The sequence below is a fragment of the Castor canadensis genome, chromosome 11 (assembly GCF_047511655.1).
Source record: "Castor canadensis chromosome 11, mCasCan1.hap1v2, whole genome shotgun sequence".
Classification (NCBI taxonomy): domain Eukaryota; kingdom Metazoa; phylum Chordata; class Mammalia; order Rodentia; family Castoridae; genus Castor; species Castor canadensis.
This window is the reverse complement of record NC_133396.1, coordinates 53970759-53988581: the sequence shown is the minus strand read 5'-3', so window position 1 is coordinate 53988581 and position 17823 is coordinate 53970759. Positions and strand designations below refer to the sequence as shown.

The 17823-nt window shown below is 46.3% G+C and overlaps 1 protein-coding gene across 10 annotated transcripts in view; it reads left to right on the top strand.

Annotated features, from left to right (window-relative positions):
• The window catches only part of Gas7 (growth arrest specific 7), a 227357-nt gene that overhangs the window by 90951 nt on the left and 118583 nt on the right, over window positions 1–17823 (top strand). Inside the window, exon 1 of one of the 10 annotated variants that reach the window (XM_074046805.1) lies at window positions 16195–16271. The exons of 8 other annotated variants lie outside the window; for them this stretch is intronic. In XM_074046805.1, coding sequence (XP_073902906.1) covers window positions 16248–16271 — 24 coding nt within the window. In that variant the 5' untranslated portion in view covers window positions 16195–16247. Of the gene's footprint in view, window positions 1–16194; window positions 16272–17823 lie in introns of those variants that run through there. One more of the 10 variants, XM_074046816.1, reaches the window with a different exon arrangement.

Genomic DNA, 17823 nt, shown 5'->3' with positions numbered 1-17823 from the left:
TGTTTCTTTGATGGACTATCAACAACAAAAAGCAAGGAAATAAAAACAAAAGCAATTTTTTTCCTTTTTTTTTTATTGTTCCTTCACCACTTCTCCCAAATTCTTCACTACACCTTTTAGAATTTTTTCACCTACTGTCAATTCATGTGCAATCTATCAGGTCTGTTTTTAACCATGAAGGAGGAGTCTACTGTACTGATCTGGTCTGATGAACAGTCATCATCTTGAGATCTTTCTTTGCCATCAATTTTCCTTTGCTTCTTTTCACTTTTTGGCCATTTATTGGGTCTCACATACTTCTCTTTACTTTTTCCCTTGTTTTTTTTTTTTTTAAGTTCACCCTCCAGTAGATTCCTGAAAAGAAAGTGTGTCTGATCTTTACTTGCATATGTAAGCATTTGCTGAATTGCCTATCTTCAGTTCAGGGTGACTTGTCACCTGTCCTCCAGGTGTCCCTGGTCTGGCTGTCCTGGGTAGTCTAGAAAGCTCTCTCTCACTTCCTTTTTTTAAAATTGTTTTATAGGCAGCACTGAACTTAGGGCCTCATGCTTGCTAGTCAGGCTCTCTACCATTTGAGCCACATCCCCAGCCCTCTCACAGCACCTCTTAGATGGCTGTGCCTGTGAACCTTCCTGGACCTTGCAGAGGTTCAGCTTTATGAATCAGCAACCTTTGGAGGCACACAGGTATCCATTTGCTTCTGTGTGCCAAGTCATTGCCATTTATCCATTTGTTTCCCGTTGTCCAAAATTTTGTTGATATGTCTCATTTGTTGTTAGCTCTTATTTCATTTTTTCTCTCTTTGTGACTTCATACCTAATTTTTTTCCAGTCATTTCAGATTGGGCTTCAGGAGAGCATGGAGATAAATAATCTGTTTGCAATCAGCCATTTTAACTATAAGAGTTTGTTATATTTTCTAATTATTGCTGGTACATAGGAATACTGTATTTATAAATAGGTCCTGAGCTGTTTTATTAGTTCTGGTAGTTTGTAGAATTTCTTGGATTATGGGGTAGACAGTTATCTTGTATGAGGATGTCAGCTGTTTCTACCTCTCTTCCACTTTTTGGTGGTAGTGAGACTTGAACTCAGGGCCTGCACTTGCCAGGCAAGCATTCTACCACTTGAGCCACACCTCCAGCCCTACCCCTCACCCCTGTTTTGAAACAGGAGTCTTGCTGTGTATCCCAGACTGGCCTTGAACTTATGATACTCTTTCCTTCTGCTTCCCAAGTGCTAGGATCACAGCTATGCACCACCATACCTGTCTCTCCTTTTGCAATCCTCATATTTCTTTTTGTTGTGATATCTTTAGTACAGTATTGAAAAGAAACAGTGGTGGTAAGTAGCTTTGACTTATCCTTGACTCTAATAGGAAAGCTTCCAATATTTTCCACGAAATTTGAGGTTTATTTTAATTTTTGATAGTTATGATTTAATCAGACTAAGAACATTCCTCACTAGTTCTGGTTTGCAAGGAGATTGAATCATACATGGGTGCTGAGTTTTCAGATGTTTTTTCTGCATGTAGATTATCCTTTATTTTTTTACTGTAATCTTTTAATGTGTTGAGCTTAATGAATCTTATGATGTTTTAACATCTCTGCCTTTATAGGATTTGCTAAGATTTATTTCAAAATTTTACATGTATACCCTAAGTGAGGTTAGGAGGCAGTCTTTTAAATCTGTTTTTTCTTGTATTATTCTCTTTGAAGTTGCACTATATAAGAAGCAGAGTGTTTGTTTCCTTTCCATTTCTGGATGAGATTGTTCAAATGTTGTCTTTTCCTTAAAGATTTGAGAAAACTCATCAGTAAAGCCACAGGGAGCCATTACAGTTTTTTAAGGTAGATTTTTGACTGCTGAATCAATTCCTTTGAAGGTTATAGATCTATGCAGGTTTTCTATTTCCTCTTGAGTCAATTTGGACATTTTTATTTTTCTCGTAAATTGTTGTCAGTGGTAGGAGATGACATAAAACTAGCTAGTTCCAGGACTTGTGGATAAATAGCATCTTTAGATGATTCGTGCTACCATGAGATGGAGAGAGGAGATCGAAGGTGAAGTCTCCTGGAATTTTCTACTATTCAGAAGGAGAAAAGGGGTATTGATTAACGCTATGCTTGAAGTCAAGTGTCCATGTTAAAAATGCCGGTGTTACCACCTAAGTAGTATAAATGGACTCTATAAATGCCAAGTTTGTTGGAGGAGATGAGAGGTAAAGAAAATACAGTCCATCCAATAGAAAGCAAGGCAGGAGGGAGCAGAAAATGCAAAGAGAGAAGCCTGGAAAAGCATGTCCTTAGAATGGCCTTTGGGTAGTGCTCCCCTGAGGAAGTCTTGCTGGATCCTCTCTGCTCTCTGATCACTGCCCTCCTCACACTGCACATGGCTGCCTGTTTGCCGTTCTTCTCTCTTACCAGAAAGCAACTCTACCTAGGATCAGGCTGTTGCATTTATCTACATGTTCTCAGTGCCTGACCTGTCGAAAGTGCCCAGTAAATGTTTGCATGAGCATGACGAACAAATAAGTAATAAGTGAAGAGATAAGTAAATGATTCCTGAAACGGTGCTCTGCCAGGCTCACGTGCTCTAGGGGGGTGTTTTAATCTGAGATTACCTTGCTTGATCAGAGAGTAACGGATCAGAGGAAGGACATGCAGCCTTGAATTTAGGTAGGGAAAAGTCATTGTGAGATGCCGCGCTTGAAACTGCTTCTTAGTCCCTCAGCTAAGAGGTGCCTTAGAGATTCCCTGTATGTTGGGAAAGTGGCTCCAATGCTTGCAATGAGTGCTTTGCACATTAGCGCGCACACAGTTCACCCTGGGGGTACTCATTAGAATGCAGGGGGAGCTCTGGGAAGTCGTCTGGATGCTGCTGTGTTTATGGTAAATTCAGTGTTGCCATTTTGTGGAGCATATTTTACATAGCAAGGAGCAGGCCATCGCCTATAACTACATTCTCCCCAGGAGCTCAGAGACTACAATGAAGAATAAGCTCAAATGAAAACTGTTCTGACTTCCAGAAAGGTAGGGTGGAACCCTGCACTGGCCTTTGACCACAAACTGTGCATCCTGAAGCCAGCCAGCTCCAGCTCTGCCCAGGGTCCTGGGTGGAGTCAGCTCACTGAGTGCCTGTGTTCTGACCACACTCTTCCTCATTTTCCCATTTCTTGGGCTGAGCCACACAGCCTGTCAGGACATGTTGCTTCCTGGGAAGCTCTTGTTGCTGTGATTCTCATGTCACTTGTCACTGTTCTCTAGGCTCACCGCACTTTATCTGTGCAATCAAAAATCCCAGTTCCCTGTCTCATTCCAACTAACCTCTGCATTGCTGTCATTCTTTCTGTCCCTGAACTGGAGGGCCACCTCTTGTTTTTGCATGGTCTGCCTGGCCTGGGAGAGACAGAGGCAGCCTCACTCTATATAGTTGGAGTGATAACATGGGTCAAAGAATGATGGCACTTGCTTTCCTCTTTCTTTTTAATCCCTGTTTTTAGAAAAATGGCATAACACCAGTGAGAGATGCTCCCAATTGTGAAAAAACAGTAGTAGGGCCAGACGAAGCATGAGTTCCTCTCTCTTCCCCTCTCCCCGCCTCTCTCCTGTCATGTCTCAGAAATGGTGCTGGCAAGGGACGCCTTCCATTCTTTACCTTATTTAATGTCTCCTGTGCAGTGGGGAAGGCTTGGAGACAGAAAGATAATTCTCTCAGGAAATGGTGGAACCAGGATTTCTGACGCTATGGTTTGGTTCCAGGGTTTCATAGATGGCATATTATAATCCAGAAGAACCTCTGTCATGGCAGGAAAGCCTGAAACTGGAATGTTATGTGGGACTGTCCCCAGGCCTTGGGCAGGAAAGTCTGTCCTGACCCTTCTCCACTTGGCCTTTACAAGTTTCCCAGGGTGGGCAGAGTTAACACAGTGTTGGGAAGGCCAGGGAGGGAGACAAGGATGCCAAACCAGCTCTTCATTCCCTCCAGCAGAGATGCTGCGGGATGGACTGTGGTTAAACAGGGGCCACTGGCTGGGATCTGCGTGCTGCCTTTGTGCTGTGGACCATAGCCCTGCCCAGTTCCTAAACCTGGGCTGAACAAGCTATTGGCTCATGTAAGCAACAGCGCTGGGCAGGTGACAGTACTGAGTGATCCAGGAGTAGTCTGGCTAGGAGGTATCAGGGCTTCCCTCTTGGCTGTCACCTTGAAAACTTTCAAAGCAGCTGCTCCCTGTTTCTCCCCAAGAAGAAATGGTGAGGGTAATCCTGGGCACCACAGCTCCTCTGCGTCCCCCAGGTGATCCTCCTGAGCGCTGTACAGAACGGTGGAGAAGGTGCCATAGCATTTTTTCTTCTTCCCATCATAGCAATTTCAGTATACTCTTCCTGATTTTTCAAGAGACTATTGAAATCTTTATGTTTTTCGTGGGAATTTTTCCTGCTTTTTACATGTTGCCAGCTAAGTCAGTTACTTTTCAAAGGGTCTGCAAAGAGAAGCAAGGGGACTGGATTCAGCCCACGATCCAGTCTGCAGACTGTGGTCCACAGGGTAAGCCCTCTCCCCACTAACTTCAGTTGGACGGGGTTCCACTGGGCCCATCTCTGTCCCATTTCATGTTCTTGGCCCCAGGCCCAGAGCCCAGCTCTTTAAAGATAGTGTGTACTAAGCACAGGCCCTGGGTGCTCCTCAGTACCCCACAACAACCCTATGAGGTAGATATTATTTGGGGATCCATTTGTCAGATGATATAGAAAGTCGTTTGTCTGATGGGCTGGTGGAGCCAGGATTCCAACCTACGTCTGTTTGTCGCATAAGTCCCAGCTCTCAGTCACCTCACTGGCCTGCTCTGCTTGGAGATCTTTGGTGTCTTCTGGCCTATTGGCTGGGAACACCCCACTGGATGGGAGTCAGCCTGGTTTGATGACTCCTTAAGTTCATGATTGAATTGGCAGGTATTCTCAAGGATTGTGGAAGGGTCAAGTTGGGATGGGGAGGTGGGAATCTGGGATTATCCCTGAGTTTTAGAGAAATGATACATTTCTCTTCCCTCTCCCTCTCCCTCACCCCCACCCTCTAGATTACACCTTGTTCCTTCTGCCTCTCTTTTCTTAGCTGTATCTTGGTTTCAGAATGGAACAGGAGGGTGGCATTTTCTGTCTGCAAGGCTAGGCCAGTAGCCTGGCAAGCTGAACAGAGCCCATGGAAGCAGAGAGGAGGAATGAAGAGAGCAGGGAACTGGGCCAGGAGCAATAAAAGAGGCTAGGGAGGCTGGTCCAGGACAGTGGCAGGTGGTAGCATGACTCCTGGGGCTTCCTGGCCCCAAACGTGAATGGGAGAGGACAGGGTGGGAAGAAGCCTGAGATGGAGGGCTGGGGCACACAGGAAGGCGGGAATTCCTGCTGAACCAAGTGAGCCAGATGGGACAGGTTTACCATACCTATGGTACAGCATAGTGTTTCCCAAAGTGGTAGGCCAAGATAGCTGTAGATGGAGCTATAATGTGAATCTGGAATCCCCCAAAAGCTCACGTTGAAGGCTTGGTCTGTGGGCTGTGGTGCCATTGGGAGATGGTGGAACCGTTAGGAGGTGAAGCCCAATGGGTGAAATTACTTCATTGGGGGAGTGCCCTTGAAGGGGATAGTGGACCTCAGCCCCTTCCTGTTTCTCTTTGGCTTCTGGGCCTCCATGAGGTGAGTACTTTTCTCCAGCACTCCTGCCATGAGGTTTTGTGCTGCTACAGGTCCAAAGGCAATGGGGCCAAGCAATTGTAGACTGAAACTGTGAGCCAAAATAAACTCTTCTTATGTTGTTTATTTCAGGTATTTTGTCACAGTGACAGAAAGCTGACTAGTACAATAGTCTATGGGCAGGACGTTCAGTACCATTGAGTCACACCAAGAGAAGGCTTTTCCTTTTGCATCTCTTTCTGTATGATCATGACTATGCAAGGAGAAAGTTCTGAGTGGCTGGGTAAGAAAAGGCCTCAGCAGAGAGCGAGTATCCAGCTAGGACTGAATATCATTGCGTGGTTTTCACTGTGATTATTTTTATGATTACTTACTGTAGGTTTCTGGCAAATTTTACAAGTTCTACATTTAACGATGGATATAAAATTTTCTGTCCAATCACTTTTTAAAAGAAAAAAGTGAGTCAACTAAAACCATCAGTAATCAAGAGAAAAAGTTGTATGAAAATTATAATGGTGTTCAGTGAAAGATAGGCCCCCAGGAGTTGCTGGACGTGGCAATTTAAGGGTCAGATGAACCAGAGTTCAAACCCATTAACAGCGCAACAGGGCAAGTCATTGCACATTTTTATGCTGTGGTTGACTCTATCATAAAACATGAATATTAATATTAAATAAGCTTCCTAGATGTCAACTGTTTGACCCAATGCTGACACAGTCATTCTCATTGTTACTACATGAAGTGTTCATCCACATGAAATATTGCATGCAGAGGCCAGGGTTACTGGGTGAGTGACAGGCACAGCCCAATCATGGAAGAGGATGCTTCTGAGGGACTAAGTACTCTGACAACACAGCATTTAGGGGCTTGTCATCTGTCTAGGATTTGGCGTCAGGACCTGGCCACTGGAGAGTCTAGACAGAGGGGAAGTCCTTTCTAATGAATGTTCTATATATAGCCAAGGTACAGAAAGAGTTAACCAAGCAGGCTGGACCCTGGTCTCTTTAAAAAGGTCTACTTGTGATGTACTGAGGTTAGTGTCTGGGAAGAGTTTCCACTGTTCCCTAAGTGATATGGGGTGGCCTTTCTCTAAATTATTTGTATACACAATGTGGTTTATACTGAGTACTTGCTTTTCTGCCAGGAGTCTACAATTTGGGTATGTGTTCATCAGGAAGGGCCCATGTGACCAATCCCCCATAACAACCTCAGACACCACAGAGAGGACTGTCCTGGGAGAGGTCTCTTGAACTTGCACCTGGACCTTGCCCCAGGTTCCATGTCCCTAAACTGATTTTCCTTTGTATCCTCCCACTGAAATATATCTATGCTGAATCTTGTGAGTTCTTTTAGTAAATTTTCAAACCTAGGGGTGGTCTTGAGGACTCCCAAAATAGTCTATCTCTGTCTTCAGGCTGGGGAAGGAGACCAGGGCTCCATCCAGTCAAAGTTCTTCTAGAGTCAGAAGAAATCTAGAGGTAGAAGAGGCATGATGAAGTCAATGCTGCTTCTGGGAAGAGCCAGCCCATCAAGGTCATATGGAGGGGGTGTTTCCTTCTTGGGGTGCTGATGTGACATCACTGTGCTTCTTACAAAGCTGCTTAAAAGGTTTGGGAGGAAGTGCCGGGGTGTTTTATTCATGGCTTAAGTCTCAACTATGGCTCATGCTAAATCTCTTAAGGACAGAGAACAACCTCCCAAAATAGGTTGCAAAAGTGGAATAGGATGAACACCATTGGTTTGGCACTAGTAACATCAGAGGCACCATACCCTGGTTCTTAATAGCAAGTGACAGTGACTGTACCTTGGTGGTGTCAAGATTAAGGAATGTTGATGCAAACTCCTGTCTGAGGGATTTGACTCAGTTACAGAATCTACTTTTAATTTGAGTCTCTGTTCAAACTGCCAGGAGATGGTTTATGATTCTGATCCCACCCACTGTGAGTTAGGGGCAGTAGGGCACAGAGAGCATCCGGGCTGTTTTCAAAGAACTGCACTGATCTTAGGGCTGGGTGTTGTGGGCTGGATGTTCTGTGCAGATCATTGGGGAGGTGTTCTGTGGTACCGTAGGCCTTGTTTTGGACTCCCTTCCAGCCAGCAGAAGAAGGGAAATAGGACTGAGGTAACTTAGCCAAGTGGGGGATCTTACTTGTCTGACTGGAGCAGTGACAGGAGCTGGAGTAAAACAGGAGGCAGAGGAGACTCAGCTGATGTGGGCTAGGTGCTTGAAGCCACCAAATCTCATGGGAACATTCAGAAAGGTTGGTGGGAGAATGTGGACATAGGAGCTATGGCTTGGCATTGGTGTGAGCAAGGGCAGGCCAGTTTTAAAGGTTTGATGTACCTTAGCTCATTTAATCCTTGCCAGCGGTGTTAAAAATGTGATTACTCTCTCCATTTTTGTGGGAATTCCCTCTTCCACATTGCGGAGAGATCAAATAACTTGCCTAGGCAGAGTGTGAATTTGAACCCAGGCATTCTGGTTCCCAAGTTTGTAGTCTGTATGGTTACATTGTGAAGACCTAGCAACCAAACCGCATGACTACAAAATCCAATGACCCTGAGAAGCCAGTCAAAGCAGAACCTGTATATATTTATATACACACACACACACGTATATATATATATTTATACACATTAGGCCTAAAACAGGTAAGTATTTAAAAAGTGAACCTCTTAGACCACCCATATCATCCTGGGTGTCACCTACAGGGCTCATCTTGGTGCTGCAAGAATTATGAGAAACCCATTTTTCTCATCTTGGAAACCCTAGCTTGCTGTTTACTTCCTGAGCCAGGTCTGCAGACTGGCGGAAACCTAGAAGTTCAGTTTTGGCCACCAGCTTTCCCTAGAGTCGTTTCTGTTGGGCTGTGTGCGTGAGTCCTGACAAAGCACTTCCACATGGCACACATGACCTTCGTGGTCAGAGCTGAGCATGTAATGGTGACATGGTCTCATGTACATGCACGCGATGGTCTGATTTGGTGTGCTTAGGATGCACCTGATAACAGCTCTCAAAAATATGTTCTTGTCGTAATCTCCAGAACTGGGGAATGTTACTTGATTTTGAAAAGAGGTCTTTGCAGATGTGATTAACGATCTTGAGATTGTCCTGGATTATCTGGATAAACCCTAAATGTACTCACAAGTGTCACATGAGGGAGTCTTAGGGAGCTCTGAGTTCACACAGCTGTGAAGGAGTATAGCCACAGAGGCAGAGGTTGAATCTGTTGCAGCCACAAAGGCAAGGAATGCTAACAGCCACCAGGAACTGGAAGAGATGAGGACTGAACTCTCCACAGAGCCTCTGGAGGGAATGTGGCCCCACTGATATCTTGATTTAAGCTTTTGATATAGATCTCAGATTTCTGGCCTTCCAAACTGTGAAAGAATACATTTCTGATGCCCTAAGCCATCAATTACTAAATTTATGGTAATTTGCTATTCCAAAGGAGGGGATTTAGAAATGTGGATATTTTGGAGAGAGGAACTTGCCCACAAGTGCAGGCTGAAGACAGAAGCTGAGTTTTTAAATTCTCCCTGTGTTCTCTCAGTTTTGAGTGTTGCTGTTCACATAATACTCTGTCCATTACCAAGGGAATATTAGCCAGGATTCTTTCTTACATGTTATGAAAATCCCATTCAGGTTGGCTTCAAAAGAAAAAGATATTTATAGACTGGTGTAACTAAAACATTCCCCAAAATCCAAGCTTCAGGCATGGTTTGATCAAGTTGCCTAGTCAATGTCATTATAGCCTGATATGTCTCTGTCCCTGCTTTCCTCTATTCCTTTCCACCCTGTCTTTTGCCTTGGCTCCATTCTCCATGAGGTTTTCTGTGAGGTACCCAGGTGACCATTAACAGCTTCAGGTTAGCATTCTATCATCACCGTACCTTTTTTCCCTAATAATTCCAACTATAGACAAGGGTTCTACCCCAGATGACTGACTTGAGTCAGAGACCCATGTTTGTACTAGTCACTGTACAGGGGATAGACATGCTAATTGGCCAGGCTGGAGCCTCCTGCTCCACAAACCTTGCACTCTGAGAAAGGGGAAAGCTGGTTCCCAAAGGCAAATCAGGTTCTCTCACCAGCAGCAGAGTTACAAGCCTGCTCTGTGGGGCAGGGATTATAGCACAGGAATGCTGCAGGCTGCTTCTGGCCTGGTGGTTGCAGAAACTGATAAGCTGCCTTGGAGCCACACTGGATTACCCTGGATACGCTTGGAGGTGCCAGAGCATGTACCCCTGGGTTCCAGCCTGTAGCTCAGGAATCATAGGTGTTGGGAGCCCAGAGGAGGAAGAGAACTGAGAGATAGAGTCCAGGAGCTCCAGTCTGGCTGCTGCCACTCTCTGGGTCTTCCACTTGAAAATCCCATTATCAAAGCATCTTTGAACTTGCGTTGGCATTTACATGACTAATATTCCATCTGGGGAGGACAGCATTGGGAAATGGGAAGGAAAGTGGGGAGGAGCACTCCCACTACAATGGGACTCTCTTTGGCAATGATTTGGGGGGGGGGTGTGACTCACTGGGGGCACTGACGCAACAAAAGAACTGCTGTGGCTGGATGGGGGAAAAAAAAGAAAGAAAGAAAAAGAAAAAGCTCTTCCTCTGCCCCTTTGTGCCCCTTGCCAGTGGGAGCCCTGGGCCTGGGAATTCTGCAGGAAACAATTGGTCAGGGAGGGTGACCAGCACTTAAGCCCTGCTAGATGGTGTTCAGGAAGCTGCCATCATAGTTAGGTGAGAGCAGAGGTGACAAAGAGTTGCAAAGCTACACATGCAAAGTTCAACGCTCAGTGCAGTGTCTTGTGAGCAGCATGACCTTGGGCAAGATCCTCGCCCCAAGGAAGCCAGGCTCCAGTCCCAGCCCTGATGTCCACAGCTGTCAGCATGTGCACCCCCAGGCAAGAGACTGAACTGAATCTGGGTTTTCTCCTCTGGAAGTTGTGCGTGATCATAGAACCTGCATGGTGGATGTAAATATTAAAAGAGACAATGCACGGAAATGTTAGAACAGAGCTCTGTCATCTTCCCCAAGTTGAATGGAAGTCTGTGTGGGCAAGGCCCTCTGTCTCTGTCCTGTGCACTGCTGAGGTGTCAGGGGCTAGGAAGGTGTCCAGCACAAAGCAGACACACAGCAAGTGTCCCATGCAGCAGGCACAATGGCACAAGTAATCCCCTGTCCCAGGGTATCTGAGTTTCCTAGAGTCATTGCTCTACCAGAGATGGTGGCTTTGACAGAAATGCTGGATAATTGCAACAGAGAAGTTAAATAAAGTGACTCCATGTGCCCTATAGAGAGAGTGGGATTTCAGGGGCTCTCCTGGAGTGCAGGACACAGGAGCATGCACCCGCACACACAGATGCACATGCAGACACATATTCAAAGTGCCACCATGCTTCTGCTCATCATTTTCTGGCACTGGGAGGACACTTTTTTTTTCATCAGAATGACAAGGAAGTGATGTTGACAGACCCTGACTGGCTGTTCCTTTAGCGGAAACCCCATGAAACCAGCACACAGTCACCCTCTGCTGCCCCTTCTTGACCCACTCTGGGAAACCCAGTCATGTGTGAGCACACAGCAGAGGCAAGGTTTGCCTTCACCAAGGGAACATCCTTTCCCTGTGTGCCCTGGTGTCTGCATGAGGGGGACAGGGCCTCCTGCCCTTCCCCAAGCTGCCCTAACTACCATAGGCCTCACCACAGCGCAGAGAACCCCCCTGGTTACCCACAGGATCCTGGGGGGCCAGAGGGCATTTGGGGAGGTGACTGAGATCTTCAAGGTCAGTAGGAATTAGCATTGGCTCAGCACTACCAAAGAAGAGGCATTGGAGACTAGCTCTAGCTGGCTAATTAAAGGGATTTTAGAGACCAAAAAGCAACCCACCAGCAAAGCAGAATTGGCTATGCTCTTTGAAGCTATTCAGATTTAAGTGATCTGTGTCCACTGGCTCCATAGGCTAGATGCATTCTATACATTTAAAGATTTAAATTTGAGGACTAAGCAATGCCCTAATCAATTATCAAATCCACTTCCAGAGTGCCTGGCACCTGTGGCTCACACCTGTAATTCTAGCTGCAAGAGGCAGAGATAAGGAGGATTGTAGTTCAAAGCCAGCCCAGGCAAATAGTTCATGAGACCCTATCTCGAAAATATCTAACACAAAACGGGGCTGGTAGAGTGGCTCAAGTGGTAGACCTCCTGCCTCGAAAGCATGAGGCCCTGAGTTCAAATTCCAGTACCACCAAAAAAACAAAAAAAGAATCCACTTCAAGATACTTAAGAGAATACTAAGCATTCCTTCATCGTGGGTTGGGCTTCTGCATGATATCTAAAAGTCCCAAAGGTGAGCTCTCTGTGGAAATGGACTTGCGTTGAGGCTCGGGAATTGTAGACTTCAGTAACATTATGGGGTCCCTGGCCCCATAATGATGTCCCCACCAAAACATGTCCAGTGCTAATCCTTGGAACCTGTGAGTGTATTGGGTTATGTGTGAAGGAGAATTAAGGATACAGACAGAATTAAGGCTGCAAATAAGCTGACCTTTTGCTGGGAAATTGTCCTGGATTTTCCAGATGGTTCCAATAAAGTCACCAGGGTTTTTATAAGTGGAAGAGGGAGAAGGACCAGAGAGATGGCTGTGTGAAGAAGACCTTGCCCTTGCTGGCTTTGAAGATGGCGGAAGGGGCCTCAAGCCAAGGACTCTGGGCAAAGTCTAGAAGCTGGAAAAGACATGGAAACAGGCACTTCCCTGGAGCTCCAGGAGGAGCACAGCCCAACCAGCACCTGGACTTTGGCCCAGGGATACCCACTCTTGAACTGCAGAGCACTCAGAATAGATGTGTGTCAGCCTAAGCCACTGAGTTTGTTCCAGCAGCCATAGGGAACTAATCCAGCCACAACTGGCTCTCCCACTCCCAATGTGACAACTAGTAAATGTCTCCAAACAATGCCAAACATCCACTGTGGGACCAAACCAGCCCTCATTCAGAAATGCTGGCTATGCAGAGTGCCATATTGTTTCCCTAGACACAGAGAAGAAGGAGTTTTCTGCCTTCTGCAATGAGAAGGAGGTGGGAATGGATGCCCCAGCTTGGCTCATTCTGTGAGGAAGGAGGATGGGTGCCGCAGTTGCTTCCTCCAGCTCCCCTCAACTCCCCAGGGGCTCCTGGAGCTGTCACACTGTCATTAATGATGCAGTATTCCTGTCGGTGCTTGTGTATCTTTGAGTGAAACTGGAAAAGAAGCTGAACAGTCTTCAACTGCACCATAAAAAAGAATATAAAAAACTCAATAAAACACTTAAATGTCAGTTGCAGCAGGATTGCTAGTGGAGACCTCAGTGAGGAGGGACAGTCACCAGGTCAGGTGCCCCTGGCACTGTTTGTGGGAGTCATGGGTAGAGAGGGGAGGCTAGGGGAACCCGACCCATGCTGGGGGCCACCAAGCCCAGGCTGTGAGCCAAACGCACAGGCCTCCCAGGGTCCCCAACCCTGATGCTGTAATTCTGTTTATTTTGCTGAATATGAAGTCCATATGGTTCTGATTTTTTGCCTGTAATCCGTCATCTCTGGGGCTTCGGAGCCAGCAACCACACAACACATCTTTGAAGCTGTTGTTCGGGGAGAGAAGGAAGTTGTGCTCTTTCAGATTTCAGGGGGGCAGCCATAAGTTTCACATTTGGTCTGAGACCTGCTCTAGCCATCAAGAGAGGACATGGACTGACACAGTTGATTCTGGTCCCAGCCCAGGAGACAAGACCGGGTCCGATGGGAAGGGAGGTTGCAGAGCCCATGGTAAGTTTGCACAGCCAAGGGTCCTCTCTGGTCCTCAATGTAGGTACCAAGTGTTCCAAGTGTCTCCACGTCACCTTGTGCCTTAGGTGGTTGGATAGAGCTGGGGCTTTGGCTTCTCTCTACAGGTAGCTTGCCATGTGTGGGGCAGACTGAAGGTGTGCGTGTGTGGGAGAGGGTACAGAAAAGAAAGAGGCAGTGCACAAGGAGGCTATATAGAGAGATCTGACCTGTGTCCATGGCTCTTTGAGATTGGAGAGACACCGGCCAGACCATTGCATGAGGGGGTAGTCTAGTTGGTGCTAGCTAGTGTGTCAAAGTCAGTGGTTCCCAACACTCAACATGCATTTGAATCACTTGCTGTGAAGGCTTGCACCCATCCTCAGTGTTGCTGCTTCAGGAGGTCTTGGCGGGGGTGGAGTGGCAGCAGAGTCCATACTTTCTAACAAATTCCCAGGTGACTCTGATGGTGCTGGGCCCCAGGGCACACTACGGATCCTGGTCCAAAGGTTCTGTAGATCCCATGACTTTGATTGTTCAGGCACAAGGATCCTTTGTTTGATCCGACTGCTCCTGTGTGACTGTCATCACCTCTGATTTCCTCCCTCCCCAAGTGAAAGTAACATTTATTTTTTCAGTTATACAGTAAAACTGACTTTTTTGGGCATACAGTTCTATAAATTTTAACACATAGATTCATATAGTTGCCCCCACAGCTAGGGTGCCGAAGCTCCATCACCCCCAAAACTTCCCTTATGCTTTCCCTTGGCATCTATGACCCCCCCACATTCCACTGCCTTCTGCTCCATGTGCTTTTGCCTTTCTGAGACAGTTATATAAATGGAATCATATTGTTTATAACCTTTGAGTCTGCTTTCTCACCACATAGTGCCTTTGAGATAGATTTGTGTAGTTGTGTTAATTGTTTGCTCCTTTTTTATTGGGAATTAGTATTCCACTGTGTGATTATTTCATGGTTGGCTCATCATTTCCTGTTGAGTTGTTTCCACTTGGGGATTACCATGAATTAAGTTGCTATGTTAGCCAGCTTTCCATTACTATAACAAATGCTTGAGTGAGACAACCAACTAAAAGGAGAAAAGGTTTATGTGGGCTCACAGGTTTCAGTCCTTGGTCAGTTGGTCCATTGCTTTTGGATTTGTAGCTGACAGCAAGTGCATCATGGTGGGGAATGGATGGTGAAGCTCCCCTCAAGACTGGGATGAAAACAGGAGCAGGAGTGGGGGGTTCTGAGCTGGGCACTGGTGGCTCATGCCTGCAATTCTAGCAGAGATCAGGAGGATCTCTGTTCAAAATCAGCCCAGGCAAATAACTCATGAGACCCTCTCTCGAGAATACCCAATACAAAAAAGGGCTGGTGGAGTAGCTCAAGTGGTAGAGCACCTGCCTAGCAAGTGTGAAGCCCTGAGTTCAAATCCTAGTACTGCCAAAAAAAAAAAGCCCCCACTATTCCCTTCAAGGGCATGCCCACCAATGACCAGATGACAAGCCCCACCCCTTAAAGTTTCCATCACTTCCAATAGTACCATGGTCTGGCCACCAAGCTCCAAACATTTGAGCTTTTTTTAAGATCCAAATTATAGCAGATGCTCTGAAGATTCACGTGTAAGATTTTATTGGACATATGTTTTCATTTATCATGGGTAAAAAAAGAAGATCAGATGACACTTGTACATTCTAGGAAATTGCCACTCTATTCTCCAGTGTGGCTAAATCATTGTGCTTTCCCACCAGCCACATCTGAGAGTTCCAGTTCCTCTGCATGCTTGGTAGCACTTAATATTGTCAGTCTTTTTTATTTAAGTCATTTTAGATCACATTTGATTTCAGAGCCCAGAAAGGCTCAGAGAGTTATCTCAGGCCCCAGCCTCTTGGTGGCTCCTTGCAGACTAGAACCCAGACTTTCTGACCTGCAGCCTCCAAGCATTCTTGGTGCTCATACACCAAGATCCTCCACATGCTGGATGTAGGAGCCAGCTACTTCTGTGCCATTATGGGGCTCCAGCAATGTCCAGGCAAACGTAGGAAGAGAAGGCAACGAAGGGGAAAGCATGAACGTCCCAGAATCATAGAGGTGGGAGGCACCACACTGCTTCTCTCCACCCCACCCCTGCTTGTTTTAAGTTTGAGGCTCAGAGAGGTGTCAGATGTCACTCAGCTGACCAGTAGTCTCTTGACTGTTTGCTTATGGCAGCAGTGGCAGAAGACCACCATGGTTTCCAGAAGTATTCTTAGTAGTAGCCCCAGGGCCACAGGCTGCTCTTCTCCCCTCCCCGCCTCCAGATGCTGAGGAGTAGTGCTTTTCCAAATTGATATACCTGGTACCTGGTCAGGATTCAGGATTAACACACTTCCTCTGCATTGAGTCCACCTGAGGAGGCAGGAGCTGGCTTTCACAAGGAGCATGTGCAGGGGCTGACGGTGACAGCTAAAACCAGAACGGGTGACTTAATGGGGAGGAGGGATGTTCATTAGGCCCAAGTCCTCCTCTGGAGATTGTCCCACCCATTCTCAGGGGGAAGGGGCCCAGCTGTCCTGGACATGCTTTTCTGATTGCAGAATACTTCTCTTTCATTTTAAATAACATTTGTTTGGTTGCCACGGCAACGTCAAGTCTCTATTTTAATGCTAACCTGCGTGGTTGCAACTTTCTATATATAAATGCTGCTTTGCACAGTGAATTAGCCAATGCTACTTGTGGAGACGGTGGCAGAAAATGACCAGCGTGTCAGATTTGCATGAGGACTGACTGCAGGGCTGAGGTGAGGGGGAACCCAGGGCATTGCTGGTTATCTTCGGTGTGGATGCTGAAGGTTAACTGGAGCAGGTTGAGTGCAAAGTGACTCTCCATTCCTGTGGATGGAGCCTTCCTTGGATAGCTTCTTAGGGGACTAGGCTTTGGCTCTGCTTTGGAGGGACTTGGGTGACTCTTGTCTTTTCCCCATGTGTCTCTCCTCCTTACGCCTTCAGTGAGTCTGGATTGCCTGGTGACCCGAGGCTGTACAGAGCAGAGAAAGGTGTCTGAGATGGGCTTAGTGAGTTGTTCCTGAATTCCTTAGATTTACCTTGGTTTCCTGATTTGCATCTTCCCTCCTTGGTATTACTTTCTCTCAGTTACATAGGATGAACCATCCCTGTAGGGACCAAATGGCTACAAATAGTATGGTAGAGTTCTCAAGAGAAACCTGAAAAGGTCTTTGGGAATCAGGAGTTTCAGCTCCCCCAGGGTCCAGGAGAAAGAGAAGAACAGAGGGTGACATGCTCTGCCAGAGGTCACCTGGGAAACCAGGTCCCCACTGATCTTCTGACTTTGGGTGCCGCATTTCTGTGTGTTCTGCTGTGAGGTGAGGGCAGCCTCTGGGCACACCCATCAGTTAGAGGAGCTACAAACAGAAAGTGCACTGGGAAATGCTCCTTGTGTTACATGCTGTGGGAATGAAATGAACATAGATTATATAACAGAGTCCAGAAGCTAGTTAGCCTTCTTGAAAAATCATGGAAGTTTGAGCCTAGAAAACATGGATTCAGCCACTTCCCACCCATGTGACCATTTTGTCAACTTTTCTGAGGCTTGACTTCCCTATGTAAGCATGAGGTGTGCTCAGCATTGTCCCACAGCGTTGTGGTGAGTCGATGTCATAGGCAGTGAGAACCTACCAAGGACAGTGTCAGGCCGCACTCGGGGTATGATGTATCTGAGGGCGATGTGCTTTGCAAACCACAAAGCATCCCATAAGTATCAGGCTACAGCTGTGTTCTGTAGCTGGTGGCACTGACATTAAAGTCCTTTAATGTCCTTGGGCAAGCCAGAGTTCTCCTTCTCGTTGGGTTGGATTTCTTGGTATGGTGGGAAATGCAGTGTCATTAGTCATCGCAGTGTCGCATTCAGGGGTCCTCTCTTGCAACATAAAACATTCAACAAACATTGTAAGTGTGTTGGATCCAAAGAAATGGATCTTGTTCTTTTTTGCTGTTTTCATTTGTTTGTTTGAGGCAGTGTCTTGCTATGTTGCCCAGGGTGGTTTCAAACACCTGGGCTCAAGCAATCATCCATCCTATCTGAGTAGCTGGATCTGCACTTTTTTTTCTTTCTTCTTTCTTTCTTTCTTTTTCTTTCTTTCTTTCTTTCTTTCTTTCTTTCTTTCTTTCTTTCTTTCTTTCTTTCTTTCCTTCCTTCCCTCCCTCCCTCCCTCCCTCCCTCCCTCCCTCCCTCTTTCTTTCTTTCTTTCTTTCTTTCTTTCTTTCTTTCTTTCTTTCTTTCTTTCTTTCTTTCTTTCTTTCTTTCTTTCTTTCTTTCTTTTCTCCCTCCCTTCA